The sequence below is a fragment of the Pteropus vampyrus genome, unplaced genomic scaffold, assembly GCF_000151845.1.
Source record: "Pteropus vampyrus isolate Shadow unplaced genomic scaffold, Pvam_2.0 Scaffold173, whole genome shotgun sequence".
In the NCBI taxonomy this organism is placed as follows: Eukaryota; Metazoa; Chordata; class Mammalia; order Chiroptera; family Pteropodidae; genus Pteropus; species Pteropus vampyrus.
This window is the reverse complement of record NW_011888954.1, coordinates 882,800-898,435: the sequence shown is the minus strand read 5'-3', so window position 1 is coordinate 898,435 and position 15,636 is coordinate 882,800. Positions and strand designations below refer to the sequence as shown.

The 15,636-nt window shown below is 44.3% G+C and overlaps 1 protein-coding gene across 1 annotated transcript in view; it reads right to left on the bottom strand.

The window, feature by feature from the left end:
- The window catches only part of PLB1 (phospholipase B1), a 135,567-nt gene that overhangs the window by 57,114 nt on the left and 62,817 nt on the right, over window positions 1-15,636 (bottom strand). Inside the window, exons 19-24 of the mRNA XM_011370761.2 lie at window positions 11,687-11,745; window positions 9,801-9,874; window positions 8,228-8,271; window positions 5,339-5,447; window positions 2,594-2,645; window positions 2,179-2,259 (exon numbers count right to left, since the gene is read on the bottom strand). Coding sequence (XP_011369063.1) covers window positions 2,179-2,259; window positions 2,594-2,645; window positions 5,339-5,447; window positions 8,228-8,271; window positions 9,801-9,874; window positions 11,687-11,745 — 419 coding nt within the window. The remainder of the gene's footprint in view (window positions 1-2,178; window positions 2,260-2,593; window positions 2,646-5,338; window positions 5,448-8,227; window positions 8,272-9,800; window positions 9,875-11,686; window positions 11,746-15,636) is intronic.

Below are 15,636 nucleotides of genomic sequence, written 5' to 3'. Positions count from 1 at the left end.
CCCAGCAGCCACAGGACTCCGCTGTGAGCCCTTCACATCGCAGCTTAAAACCCCCAGGCCCTGGTGACTCTGATGCAAGGAAAGACGGCTCTGAGGGGTCTGGGGGGCTGGGTCACCTCCCAGGGCAGGTGCTCACAGACCACAGCAAGACTCGCCACTTCCTAAACTTTGCTCTTCTGGTCTCCTTTCTGCCTGACAAACATCCTCAACTTCAAGTCCCAGGTGGAAAGCCTCTTACTTTGTGTTAACCTCTGACACTAACCCCCATCCCTGCCAATTCCCGTGGCAATTCGGACTTCAGCACTAGAACCATATTGTGATGTTTTTCTCATCGGGTTACGGTGTCTCCCTGCCCTGACAGAGTGAGTTCCTTGAGAATAGAGCCTGTGTTTCACTTCTCTGCTTAGCTCCTAGTCCACCGCCTGGCATAGGAAGCATGCCCAACAAATGAAACTGGAAATAAAAATTCTGTTTATCAGAAAACATAGTAAACAAACCTAAGTAGAAGACAACAAATAGGCAACATATTTGACAATGGGTTGGTATACCTAATATAAGGGCTTTTTACAAATCAATAATAAAAAGATAAATACCTTAACAGAAAATGGCCAATAATATAGAATTTATCAAAAGGAGAAGTTCAAATGAGCATTAAACAAGAGAAATAAAAGTTTGTTCCTACCTAGTAAGTAAATAAGTGCGAAATTTGAAAACAAGATACAATGTTTTCATTTAGCAGCTATTAAATAACATACATTGCCACTTGAAATGTGGGCAAATAGGCGTAATTGGCACAAACATTCTGGGAGCAATTTGGCAATACGTATCCACAGCATTAAAAATGTGTGGCATCACCAGAAAGTAAGATGGATGGATATGTGTTAAATTAATATAGCACAATGTTAACAATGGTAGAATCTCGGTAGTGGGTAGATGGGCATTTACTATATAAGTCTTTCAGTTTCTTAGTATGTTTGGAAATTTTCATGATAAAACATTGGGAAAGCATATATATCTTTTTGCTTAAAAAGCTTACTACTTAGACTATATACCAGGAAGCAATTATGGATGTACATAGAGATGGATGTTTATCTTGGTGTTCTTTATAACAGGCATAATTAGAAGTAATATAATCTAAATGCCAAATAATTGAGAATGGTTAAGTCAATTACAGCCAATCTATATTATGGGTTACTACGCAGTCATTAAGAATTATTTTATGGGATAACAAATATTGACATAGGAAGATCTTCTCAATGTGTTGCTATTAAAAAAAAGTAGGTTACCAAACAATATTTTCAGGATGACATCATTTTGAGAAAATAATAGAGCAATTTCTCCATAGTCACAGAAGATGCTAGAGACATTTATCAAAATGTTAATAGTGGCATTTCTGGATGTTGTAATTACGTTATAGAGAATATTTTTTGTCTCTGTACTTTGATATATTTCCTATGTGCATTGCTTATACAAAACAAAGGAAAACAGAACAAAAAAACCAACTCATTGTTGTTAAAGTCAGCTGACTTGAATGTAGAAGAGGTACAGTCATGACCAGCACAGGAAGAGGTCACAGGGAGGTAGATTTGGGCTTAACACAAAATAGCACAAAACAATTTGCACCTACTCGTAATACTTATTAGGGCTACCTTGCAAATTAAGAGCTGCCCATCCCTGGAAATGTCCAACCCCTGGATTCTATGGAAGGCATCCCTGCTGTGGGTGGGAGACCGGTCGGTATGGCTGTGGGTTTCTTCCACCTCAGAGAATCTGGGATTCCAGGAAGAAGCACCACACCCACAGGGCAGTAGCCTGGCTCTTGGGTTTCCCATCTGAACTTTGCCTAGATGCCTGCATTAGGAAGTCAACTTTCCTGTACAAGTAACAGCATAAAGGTGGAGATGGTGAGCCAGTTCAATACTGGAGAAAGGAGCTGACTTATGGTATGATCACCTTGGTAGGAAACCTAATCAGGATGAATCTCATAATCGGTCCCATTTGTCCTGTTGCATCTCTCCCTGGAGGTGAATGCCCTCCTCTCCATCTCAGGGTTAATCCCGGGCTGGATCCACACCCGACCACAGGCCCCCCGGCCCAGCCCAGCTGCACTGCTCCAGGGGCCCCTTGGTGGCAATCCTTCCCTGGTGGGAGCTTTGAGTTAAGGGCCTGGACACCTACCAGGTCATTGCAGAAATTACAGAGATCGTTGCTTCCTATAAACAGGGTTATTAGCTTCCAATCTTCCTGAAAATCTATCCTCTGAAATGAATAGGAAAAAACAAGTAAATAAATATCTTACCCCAGAGTTAAGGAAAATACAAAGTGTTGAACACTGGCAGAGATGGGTCCTCACACACCACAGGGTTGGGGGGATAGCAACATTTTCTGTTCCTTGGTTCTGCAGTCATAGGTCACACAGGCCTAAGTGCTAAGTCATTTGTTGTTTTATTTTTTTTTAAAGGTAGACTCTGAACTTCTGGGTGGCCCTGTGCTCTCCCCAAAGCTGGGCCTCTCTGTCTCCATGGATTTCTCCTGCCCACTCCCTGTTTCAGGGAGTCCTACCTCAAATCTGGGGAACCTCCCCCAGACTTACTGTGTCATTCTTCATTAGGTCCACCAGCCTCCTGGCCTGAACAGATAAACCCCTGTAGGCGACACAAGAAGAGTCGTGTGAGGAGCAGGGACTATGAAGCTGAGGCTGGCAGGAGACTTAGCAGAGAGAATAGGAATCAAATACATGGAATCTAGTACATGGCAGGCAAATTGGACTAAGGCCATGCTCCTGCCACAGAGCTTCTTTCCCATTCGGTCTCAGCTGGGGCTGGGGTGGGGGTGGTAAGCAATGTCTACGCTTTGGGAAGGGCAGAGCACTCCACATAGGAGGACACTGTTTGTGGAATTGTTCTGACTGGCACATTTTTTAATGCTTTTCTTTCCTTTTCATGCCAGACTCATTTGGGGCAAACAGAAGGCTGCCTGTGAGTATGTCACGTCATGCAAGACCTGGCAGGAGCCCGTTTCTGCAGGTGCCATGACCTTAGCCTCAAGGAGCCTTCACCCTCGAGGTGACAGGGTTGAGTCAGACACACCTGGCTTTGACATTTAGTTACGGCTTGCTAACTGTGAGAATGTAACTTAAGTTTCCAGTCCAAAAAGACTACAAACATGGAGATAAACCCCCCATCTCAGAGAGTCATCGGGAGCAGTAAATGACATGGGCAAAGCAGCCCTAAGGAATAAGAGCCAGACAGCATGGGTGTGAATCCCGATGCCATCAATGACCAGCTCAGAGACCTTGGCAAAGTGCTTGACCTTGCAAAACCTCAGATTTTCCCCTCTGTAACATGAGGATGGTAAGCGTATCTTCTTCATAGAGCTGTTGGGTAGATTAAATAAGGTGTCCATAAACAACTTAGAATTGCACAGTGTAGGCATCCATATTATAAATAACCCATCAAATTATTTCTGCTATCATCACAATCACCATCATTGTCATCATCAATTAAACCCCGGGCACAGTGCCTAGCAGGAAACATGAGCTGTCATCATCCTTTTCCTCTCATAACTATTAGCCCAACCGGCCTGTTCTTGGTCACAGTATTCTACGTATCAGTTAACCTGGGTGGACGTTCTGGGTAAACCATGTAACCTGTGTGTGCCTCGGATTCCTCATCTGTAAATCTAAAGCTACCAGGGCAGCTGCTCTTTCTATGGACCAGAGTTTTAAGATGATTACTTGACCTGAGCCTCAGTATCATCCTTAAGAAAGCATGGGTATGTGACCTCCTGTTGTGTCCATCGCAAGGAATAACAGACATGAAAGTGCTTTGTTACTTGTACACTGCCGTTTATGCTTGACGGTTTATCATCAGACCTGGGATAAGGCCTGCAGGGCACATGTGGTCAGATTGATGCATCTGTTCAGGCCGCTTTGCCTCTTTTTGCTACAGTTTCTCCATCTGTGACATGGGAATAATAATTCTAAAGCTTCCTTACAACTCAGGATGTGCTTGGACAAATGGATGCCTTGCACAAAAGAGTCCCAAGGCCTTGGGGGAAAGCTGGGAAGAAATCCAGGGCTATATGAATCACATTCTGTTTTGGTTACTTTTACCTTCTTGACTAAGATTTCATTCTTTGATGGCTTTCTGATCTAGTCATGCTTATAACCAGCTCTCCTCTTATACCCCCAGCTGACATACGCTCGGAAAAAAGCAAAATTATGGTAATCTTAAAGTAAGCTCAAAATTTAAGTGGTAAAACGATAGCCTTTCATCCCTGCCCCTACCAAAAGGAAAATAAAGCCACAGAATTCACTCTAAAACCTATTAGGTTCTATGTGATCTCTGCTTTGGAAAACCTGTCACCTTTCCTGCCAGGAATGCATGAAAGTTACTAGGGCAGCTCATAAATTCAGGATGGTGTTGAGAAACGGGAGAATGATGTCAGGAATCTAGGAGCCAAAACACAGAATCCCAAGGTAAAATAAGGTTTGTGATAATTCTGGAAAAACAGGATTAAGAACCAGATAGGATTTATTTTTCCTAAATTGGGATAGTGTTCACTTATTCTCTGACCGAGCAGCAAACTCAAAAGGCACTCAAGGCTCTGGGACCTTAGCGAGAAAGAGCTGTGGGACCCAGGAAAGCCGACCTGCTCTCAGGAACCTGCATTTGGTGCCCGTGGACCATGACGTAGTGGTTCCTTTGTTCATTAACTGGTTTCCCTGGGGGGGCTCTGCTGCATTGCTGCTGGGACCACCATCTTCACCAAAATTTGTGTGCTATTTGTAGCTCACCAGAACTTCTGCATTCAACATGGCATTGAGCCTCACAACTGCCCCTGGGAGGGTTCACAGCCAGCCCATCTCTTAGAGGCTAAGGCTTAGGGAGGCCAGTAGGGGACCGAAGACCCAGGAAGGACACAAAGTCTAGAGCCTGAAAAAACTTCCGACAAGCATGTCTGAGGAAAGGAGGGAGAGGAGGTCAGGAAAGATAGAGCTGAACAGAGCACTACAAGCTGAGACTCAGAGTAAGCCCTCTTATGGCCACTGTCGTACGTGGACATCAGATTTATAGACCAGAAAAAGGAATTTGCTCAAAGCATCAGAGTCAACTGTTACTAGTTCTTGGGGTAGAGTTGGGGGTGAGCAAGCAGCTTTGTGTGTTCTACAGCAATGGACACCCCCAAGAGAGCCACCTGGTCTAATCTTTGACCCTCAGACCCTTTCCCTAGACCAAGCCCCACAGCCTTCAGCCATATGTCCCAGGCTAGGCCACACCCCCAAGCAGGTCCCCCGAGGACCTATGCTGTTCATTCCCAAAGCTCCCCTGCTCACTCAGCTTGGGCTCCTGACACGGCCTGGTTTAGGAAGGCTCCGGGACTATCTTCTTTCCCAGTGCCGACAGCGTAGCCCCTTAGGGAAGGGTTGAATTCCCGGAGGATGTCTGGAAACACACAGAAGAGATGTGCTTAGTAACTACCCCAAAGCAATCTTCGAATTCCTTTAATAAGCACCAGTAAGTGTTCAGGACCAAGCAAAGTCCCTGCTCACAGCCTTTCCCCTTATTATTCACTCAGCATGGAAAGAAAATGTCCAGCAGGCAGAGGTCTAACCACCTGGGAGGCCTGTCCGGGTTCTTAATGAATTATTGTGGAATAAATGTGAGCTTGGGTAGGTGCTTCTCTCATGCATTTTCTTTTTCTAAATATATAATAGCTTACTGAGATAATTCACAGACCATAAAATTCACCAATTTAAAGTATACTGTTCAATAGTTTTAGTATATTCATTCAGTTGTGCATCTATCACTACTACTAACCTTAGGACGTTTTTATCGCCCCAAAAAGAAACCCTGAATCAGTCACTTCTCATTCCCTCAACTCCATTAATCTATTTTTCCTCTACATAAATTTGCTTATTCTGGACATTTAAGTGGAATCATACAATGTAATATGTTTTTTGTGGCTGGCTTCTTTCACGTAACATGATGTTTTCAACATTCACCCATGCTATAGCATGTATCAGTGCTTCGTTCCTTTTTATTGCCAGATAAGGTCCCATTTTATTTACCCATTCATCAGTTGAAGGACACCTGGATTATTCCCACATTTTTGGCTATTATGAATAATGCAGCTATGAATATTTATGTACAAGTTTTGTGTGATTTTTCTTGGATATATTCCTAGGAGTAGAATTGCTGGATCATTTGTTTAACCTTTGAGGAACTTATAAACTTTTTTTCCAAAGCGGCTGTCCCATTTTATGTTTCCATCAATAGCGTATGAAGGTTTCAATTTCTGCACATCTTCCCCACTACTTATTATCTGTCATCTTTTTATCATATCCATTCCAGCGGATGTAAAATGGCATCTCATTGTGGTTTGATTTGCATTCACAGTTATTGATTCTGAGTATCTTTTCTTGTGCTTATTAGCCCTTTGTATATCTTCTTTGCAGAAATGTCAATTCAAATCCTTTGCCCATTATTTTTTTATTGTGGTAAAATACAAATAACAAAATCTACCATCTTAGCCATTTTTAATTGTACAGTTCATTGGTATTAAATACATTTATAAAGTTGCATTTGCCCATTTTTAATTGGGTTGTCTTTTTATCGTCAAGTTATGAGTTCTTATATTTTCTAGATACGAGTTGCTTATTACATGCATAATTTGCAAATATTTCCTCCTACTCATTGGGTTGTCTTTTTACTTTCTTTGGGTTGTCTTTTTACTTTCTTTGGGTTGTCTTTTTACTTTAAAGCACAAAAGTGTTTAATTTTGTCAATTGTGCTTTTGGTGTCATATCTAAAAGGCTTTGTTTAACCCAGGGTCATGAAGATTTCCTCCTCCACTTTCTTCTAAGAGTTAGTTCTAGCTCTCAAATCTAGGTCTATGTTCCATTTTGAGTTAATTTTTGTGTGCGGTACGGGGTCCAACTTCACTTTTTGCAGGTAGCTATCCAGTTGTGCCAGGACTGCATATTGGAAAGACTATTCCTTCACCATTGAATGGTCTTCGCGCAGGCTAAGTGTGTTGGGAGAGTCCACCTGATGGGTGACACTGTCTCAATCCTTTGTAAACCAATTTAGTGAACTATCTTGAACCTGTTGATTTCCAATTATGTTATCTATGAAAATAGCATGGGAATCAGAGAGCTCAACAAGCTGCTCCAAATGCCGGGCCAGCTCACAGCCAGCCAGTCACATTCACAAAAACAACTCAAACCATCTCCTAGCAATAGGAAGCTTATTTACAGCTCTTGTGTGTAGACCTAGAAATAAAGAAGACAGGGAGTACTTGTGTCCCAGAACTGTACCTACTTAAATTCAACAGGATTTGCGAATAACAAAACCAGATGATAAATGTAAAAGCCAATTAGCTCTGCCTCTGTGGAGATTAAGCCATCCCTATCATCAAAGTCTTAGTGATTCAAAGCTCCAGTAATTCCTTAGCTTCTAAGGATATGTTACGAAGGAATTATTACAAGAAAAGTAAATGAGAATGGGACCAACGAAATTCCTCCTAGGCAAAATTATTTGCTGGAAGATTTTAAGGAAAAAGAATTCAATTTATTACATGTATACTTTAAGAGCAAGCACTGTGATGTGTATATGCTAAGGAGAAAAAAAGATGAATGCAGTCATTCTTTGAAAGATCATTCCAAGCAGATTGTTGGTGAAATAATTTTTTAAAAACTTCGGTCCCCAAATATGGCTGTGTTTGCACAGCCCGAATGAAGTAACTTCATCTCTTACTGCTCCAATAACAGCATTTCCTAAAGTGATACACAGGAGTTCAACGTCTTTGCACGCAGCTGTGTCTAAGGCAGCCCAAGCTGAGATCAGTGACTCCCAGAAAGATGCTCTCTGCTCAGAATGACAGGTAAAGTAGAGATGGGTTTCCTTTCCTTCTTTCTTGAATCATTTCTTACTAATGACTTGAACTAAGATCTGGCCTGAGATCTCTTTTCCTCTCTTACTCTCTCCCTTCCTTGGACAAATACAATTTCTTAAAACAAAAAACAAAAAACCTCTCAGGCCGTAGTCACTCAAGAAGCAGAGCAGGTAGATCACCACCTTGGGGAAGCAGTGCCCCCTACAGAAAGCAGCTGTCTCCTGCCGCCCGGTTCCCTGCTAAGCCCGCGGCCGCCGCCAGAGGGAGCTGCAGAAACACGCAAGGTGGCCCCAGCCCACCACAAACCCCGGAGGGACCGCGTACTCACTGGCCAGGGTGATGACGCTGCTGAGGTTGTGATCTCCGCCACCGCTGTGTTGTGGGAAGAAAAAAGAAAATGAAGACTGAAAATGCCAGCGACACCGAAACACCTCGCAATAGCAAAACAAACCTTTCTCCTTCTGAGAAAAACCCTGAGGGCTTGGAGCCTGCCCTGTTTCAGTAAAAAAAAAAAAAGCGAGGGGGGAAAAAAACTCCCCCTGAAAAACAAACCAGAATACAGCAACTCCTCTCCCCCCACAGACTGGACCATCCGAACAAGGAATAGATTTAAACGGTCGTGGTTTTTAACTTTGATTTTGACTTTGTTGGTTTTTCACTCAGAGCGCTGACACTCATCTCCCAAAGGGAAAGTGACCCCTCCTTGCATGCGGAGCCCAGCCTCGCCCCGCTAGCCACTGAAACTGCGCCTTGCTATTATTACTGGAAACGGTAAAAAGGTTTGTCCTCATTGTTCTCTTCTGGCTTGGCTTTGGGAAAACCCGTTTTCAAGGGTGTCTTTGAGAGAGGGAGAGCAACCATGTTCCCAGCCACTTCTAAAATTCCAAGGAAATCAAAGTTGGATGGGTTTCTAGGCATGCAAACACGCAGCATTCCATAGTTTATTGGACTCCTTGCTTTTCCATATTTCCTTGTTCTTTGCCAAGTATGTCTGGGAACGTTTAAAAGGTTCTCAAAGCGTTTGGGGTTTAATTCTGCTCAGCAGATGCCAAGGATTCCACACTCAGGTGTAAGTCGATGCTAGAGAAGCCAGATTCCAGGCTGAGGAAACAGCAAACCTGCCCTCTCGTGCTTGGCACAAGCCAGTCGTTCAAAGCATGGAGGTCAAGTCCTGCTCACTGCAGCTTATGGCAGCCTGGATTACAGCCAGGGTAGGAACAAGCCTGCAGGAAGCCTGCAGGAAGCAATACACCATGGGGGAACACACCAGATTAGGCGTCAGGAACCACCTACTCTACTTCTTGCTCTTTTACCACCTGGCTGTGTGACCTTGGACAGGTTACTTATCCTCTCTGAGCTTACTTCCTCATCTGTATATAAAATGAAGGTCCTTTAATAATGATGCCAGTTATCATTTCTACTTATTTTGTCAGGCACTGTGCTGGGTGCTTAAATTCTCTCTAATCCTCATGACGGTGCTCAGACAAAACTATCTTTGCATCAAAGATGAGGAGACAAGCTCAGTGAGGTTAAGTAACTTGCCCAAGGTTGCACAGAGCTGGACAGCCAAGGTTCAGACTCAATTCTGGTTCCAAAGGCCACTGCCTCCTTTTGAGATTATTCCTCAGAGGCAGAAATGGAAACTAGAGAAGCTTTTCCAAACCAAATGTTTTTGCAGTTTCTCCCTCAAACTCCTCCTTCTCATGTCCCAGCTCCTGTTTGGGGAAATGTAGTGGTTTGAGGAGGCTGATAAATACCTTCCTTGAATTAACCTAGACGTTTCTCCTGAAAAGCAGTAGGTAGCTCAACCCTCTGCTCAAGGGATGGTTTTCTATGATGCCCAGCGGTCTCCCCTGCCCAACCATGAGGGGTCTTTAGAACCTTGCCACTCCCTCACTCACCTCCAGGACAGTCCTCGATACTGAGTCAAGACGTCCGCGATGTCCCCAGGCTTGGACCCGGCCCCATTACCTGCCTGAGAGGTAACAACAAGGGGGACGGTTTCTCTGTCTGCCCTACAGGAGGCGCGTGTCGTGTCCGGGCCAGGAACGCCTGGGCACTCTGAGAACCCAGAGTCCACATATTGCCCCGTTTGGATGTGTGTAGCCTGAGATGAGTGACACCTCCCGGGGAATCCTGGCCTGTCCACAGCTGGACCCCACCCTGAGAGACCCTGCCAGGGGACACTAGGCTGGCAAAAGCGATCTGAAAACAAGACTGTAGTGTCCATTTTCCAAAAGGACATATTTCAGAGTCTGTTTTCTTCATTTTCTTCAAAACAGTTGTGAAATCTGTCATCGAAGGAAGCATATCATAATCCTTTTATATCAATATATCTCACATGTACAATTTAAAGAATTAATCAAATGAAAGTGCCATGTACCCACCCCTCAGCTGATGAAAGAGCAGGGTCTTTTAAAACCACAATCTGGGCCCACTCTACAGATGCACGTCCCTTGCCTAAAGCATGTTATTTCTGAGCAGGGCCATTGCAAAGGGCGCCTGGGGAGGAGGGCTCACCTCCATGAGAGGCCCGCCCCTTTGTGTGATCACTTCTCTGGGGCTAATTCCTCTGAAACCTGCCAGGTAGGTCATACTCAAAGTGCTGTGGCCCCAGGAAGCCCCTAACAGCTGTGCTAATTCTTGATGGCTCCTTATTCCCAGAGCATCTTCAAGGAGCCAAGTGGCGGGGGAAGGGAGTGTGGGCGGAGGAGATATGGGCCACATCAGCAGGCCGTGGCTGGGATGAGCACTGCTAAGAACCAGTATGCTTGTTCTTCCCAGAAGAGTATGAGAAGTAGGGCCTTGCGGGTGAAGAGTCCCTGAGTGGTCATGGAGGAGACGGTGACAGTACAGGCACAGAATTCTGGACTTAGGCTCAGGACTTACCTAAGTCCTGGTCCAACACTTACAAGCCGTGTGGCCGTGGGCACTGACTCTGCCTTATGTAGCTTCACCGTCTTCATTGATGAAGTTTAAAGAGAGTCGCACTTCCCAGATATTGTTGAGGGTATTGAGTGCGATAATATCAATGTGAATAGGACATAGACATGAAAGGGGCCAGCTGGTCTTCGGGGAAGATTCAGCTGGAGGGCCTGAATTCTGCTGACCCAGAGGGCAGCAGCTGGACGTAGCTGTAAAGAGCGGCTACTGAATGGAAGCTTCTGTCCGGGAACCTCCGGGACACCCACCCAGGCTCTCTAACGACCTGATTGGGCTTTTCCTGGGTAGCTCTTCGCAGGGCATGGGGCATCGCCACGGAGAAGCTGCAGAGACAGGCTAGGATCACATCACTTTCAGTAGCTCTGTCTCTTCCACTGTCCTTTTTTCTCACATGTCACCCCCATTGGCACCTGTTCCTACCTCATCCTCTCTCCTCCCTGCCTTCAACTTTTTCTACGTGGCTCCAGGTCTTAGAAGGAATGATACACCATGGGTGGGAGACCTCGTCCATTTCCACCCCTCCACTGCCAGGCTGTGTGATCCGGCCTGGGTGACTTTCATCATAGATGCTCCCTCTGGGGACCCCCCACTTCCTGCTCTCTCCTTCATTCCAGCATTGGGAGAGGAATGATATGGTTAGAGTGGAGGTGGAAAATCGAGATGGGCAGGGAATGCCGGCTTCCAGGTGGTGGGGGGGCGGTGAGGGAGGGTGGAGAGGGGCTGGAGAACAGGGCGCTAGATGGCAACACTTAAGAGCCAAGAGTGAGGTTTTCTCCCTCTCGTTCTCAAGTGAACCAAGATGGCTCCTCTCCTGCCCCTCCCTTGTACGCCCAGGGTAACTCACCGTGAGCGAGTCGCCCAGGGCCGCGATCACCTTGATGTCTGCCAGCTTCAGCCTGTGAACTGAGAATCAAGTGGGAGTGAGTGGAAGATTGGGGTTCCTATCTCCTCTGAAAGCACATGAAGATCTTCCAGGAAAACTATGAGAAAGTTCGTTTTTCATAGCGATTCACCTCGGACAAAGTATTAAGAGCTTGTCTTTGTCCAAAGCCTCAGCCATAGTGGCCTTGGAGCCAGCCTGCCGTCCCCCTCAGGCCCCTGGGTGCAGGGCTCCGGGGCTGGAAGGTGGACCAGCTTCTAGAGGGGAGTTCACTGGCTTTTAGTGAAACCTGATGCCATGAGGAGAGCAGTCACCCTCAGGGCATGAAATAGCCCTGGGCGACATAATTTGGGAGTAAGGAAGGAATTGTGGTGGGCACACAACCAATACTTAATCTATTCTAGGATCTGGTCATGTTTGGGATAAAATATCATATCATCCTACTAAAAAGAAAAAAATCAGCCCAGTTTCTCTAACGCGAAAAGAGAAACGCTTTCAAACCACTATTTTTAAAATTAAGGTGAAATCAACCATTTCAAAGTCAGTAATTCAGTGGCATTTAGTGCTGTGTTCACAGTGCTGCAAAATCACCACCTCTGTCTAGTTCCAAACATTTTCATTACCCTTGGAGGAGACCCTGTACCCACTTAGCAGCCACTCCCCACTTCCCTCTGTCCCCTCCTCCCTCGCCCTACAACCCCCAGCAACTGCTTTTCTGTCTGTGGAGTTACCTATTCTGGATACTTCATAGAAACGGAATCTTACAATATGTGGCCTTTTGTGTCTGGCTTCTTCCACGCTGCCTAATGTTTTCAAGGTTCGCCCATGTTGTAGCATGTGCCAGCACTTCCGGCATTTTCATGGCTGAATAATATTCAATTGTATGGATGGCCCACATTTTGTTTTTCCACTTATCACATAATGAACATTTGGGTTGTTGCCACCTTTCGGCTATTGTGAATACTACTACTTTGAACATTCGTGTACAAGTTCTTATCTGAATGCCTGTTTTCCATTATTTTGGGTAGACACCGAGGAGAGAGATTGGTGAGTCAAATGATAATCAAATGATAAGTTAGCTTCTTGAGGAAGAACCAAACTATTTTCCATAGCCCGACTCTTTTTTTTTATCTCTTGAGTTTAAGCATATACTGTAATGTCACCAAGTAGCTATTTACTCACATGACAAGCATGTTCAACACCGAGCAGTGGCTGAGTACACTGAGGAATGCACACATAATTAGAAATGTTGGATGCCCTCAAGAAGTTCACAGGCTAAGGAAGAATCCATAGTTATAATAATGTATAGGCCAATAAACACTCAGAGGTATAAAGTGAACTGAAGTCATGGAGCTGGGTTGTGACAGGGGTGGTTCAGAGCAGGCTTCGTGGAGAAGGCGGTGTTTGAACTAAGCCTCAGGACGTTATGAGATTAGGATGAGGGAGAGGACAGCGTAAAGGATGGATATGGTACAGTAAAGCATGCGATGTCTATAAAGAACAGAGAGACATATAGTTTGGCTCAAATGATGAGTGCAGCAGGAGACTAACAAAAAACAGCATTTAAGGGTAGGTTAGAGCCACAGGCATTTTATGCCTGGTCAACATGAATACTGCTACACGTATAAAATCACTTGCATACATACACTTGCACTATATCTCTCTATCCCTTTACTTTATACACATAAGAACGTGAGTCCAAGTGCATTTTAGGACCAACACCTAAGATTCCTTATGCCATATGTTGCTCTGTCACGAGCTCACCTCCCACTTTCCCCATTTTTTCCCCTTTTTTGGTTTTTTTTCTTCCGTTATTCCCCTTGCTTTTGCCTTGGTTCCTTTTTTTGTTTTGGTTTTTTTTTCCTTGTTTTTTGGGGTTGGGTTCTTGACTTAATTTTTCAATTACTTTTCCCCCGTTGGGGGAGTTTTATTTTTTGTTTGTTTTCGGGAGTTTTCCCCTTCCCGGGGTTGGGGAAAAGGCCCTTTTTTTCGGCCCTTGTTTAGGTTGGTTAACTGGAACTTTTTTTGCAGGGGGGTTTTGCCGTTGTTTTTTTGCCAAGTCACTCTATAAACATGCAGTGATACAGAGAACAAGATGCTTTTAACACAACTGGACTCTATATAGCCCCCTTCATGTATCAACATCCGAATTACGGTTGTATAATTATTTCTGCAGAGGAAGCTGTTTTAACACTCAGCAGAAACAGTGCTCAAAGAGACCTGGAGATCCAGGTGTCTCTTTCCACAGAGACATCTCGTCTACCTGACTTCCATGCTGTCTACAGATGGGGAACTGCCACTCCCACCAAGGATTTGCTCTCATTGGAAAAGTAAGAGTCCCTGACTCTTCCTATGACAGCATGCAAACTAACACGTACGTGATCGTGAATGTGTGTATGCAAAATATAGAGATTCATGTTCCTCAAATTTGAGCACGCATCAGAATCATTTAGAGATCTTATTAAAATACAGATGGTTGGTCCCCACCCTCAGAGTTTCTGATTTAGTAGGTCTGCGGTGGGCCCAAGGATATGTGGTTAGAAGAACAATATCAAATCACAAACCCAGCTGCACACATTAGCACACATCCATGGGGCTGAGCCTGAGAACTTTAAAATGACCTTCTCTCAAAGAAATCAGGCTGTGGATTTAAAAAAAAAAAAGACGAAACAGAAAATAACACCTCCTTTCCTCAATTCTAGAAGGTTTATTTTAGCTTCTGGTGATGACAGTCAATCACCATATTCTTGTTGCCATAATGTGTAGTATAGTGAATTCTGTGAATACTAGCTAGTGTGTAAAAGTTAGGGGAAATCTACGGGCCTGGCAAAATGTGGAAGAGATGGATAGATTTGTATCAAAAGCTCATTACCATCTGTTAAAGCAGCAGCTGAAACTGGCCATTCCTGTCTCCGACATTTGTAGCAGACAGAACATACACACATGCATGTCTACATCTATGTGCATATATATGTGTGTAAACAGACAGATTGATTCATATGTGTGTGGGGGGTGTTGGTCATTCTAAAGGATTTCCTGCAAGAGATAATAAATGAAATGAGCCAAGCCTAGATGGGAGGAGTTTGACTTCTCTGGGATTTTATTGAGATAGAGCCCAACACATATCATTGGTTTAATATCTGTAGACCTTGATTTGAGCTTCGTTAATATCATCATGTATGACAAGACAAAGTCTGGAAACACAGCAAAGCACTTTAGCAGTTGCTCTCCTTGGGGAAAGAACTACTCAGAGATAAGATTAAAATTGTGTGCACTGATTAGCTAAATATTATCTGGTACAAACTGTCCATCACCTTGAAAGAGATTGATAAACACTTCATTGCCTCATCAAGATTTCTACAGAGGGGACCTCTTAACACAAGGCCATCCAAATGATGATGAACTATCATGAACAGCAAGGAAATGGTAAGCTAGAGTATAGAATTGGGAAAACTGCCCTCGATACATGAAGAGTGACACCCACAAGAAAGACTTAGCATTTTGGAATTTTGTCTTGTGTAACCCAGCAGCTTAAATCACCTGGGGCCATAATCTGAGAAACCAACTTTCTCTCAATTATCAGCGAGGCTGCTCAGCATATGAAGGAATATGTGCACCGCACATAGTAGGAGCTCAAGAAGTAAGTTAAATGAAAGGCTAAGGAAAGGGCTCTGTGTCAGGGACTTGACAGCTGTCAAAGCTTTAAATGATAGAAACTACGGGGAAGGGAAACACTTATTCATCCAAACATCTTGGGGTGACTTTGAACTTGTTTAGTAGGTTGGTCCCACCCACGGATAAACAGGCTGTTATCCCATGTGGGGAATCATTACTTCCTAGTCACAGACTAGGTTAAGTCGCAAGACCCATGAGCAGAGGTTGACTACAGAAAGAGCTTTAGGGTCTACACTGGA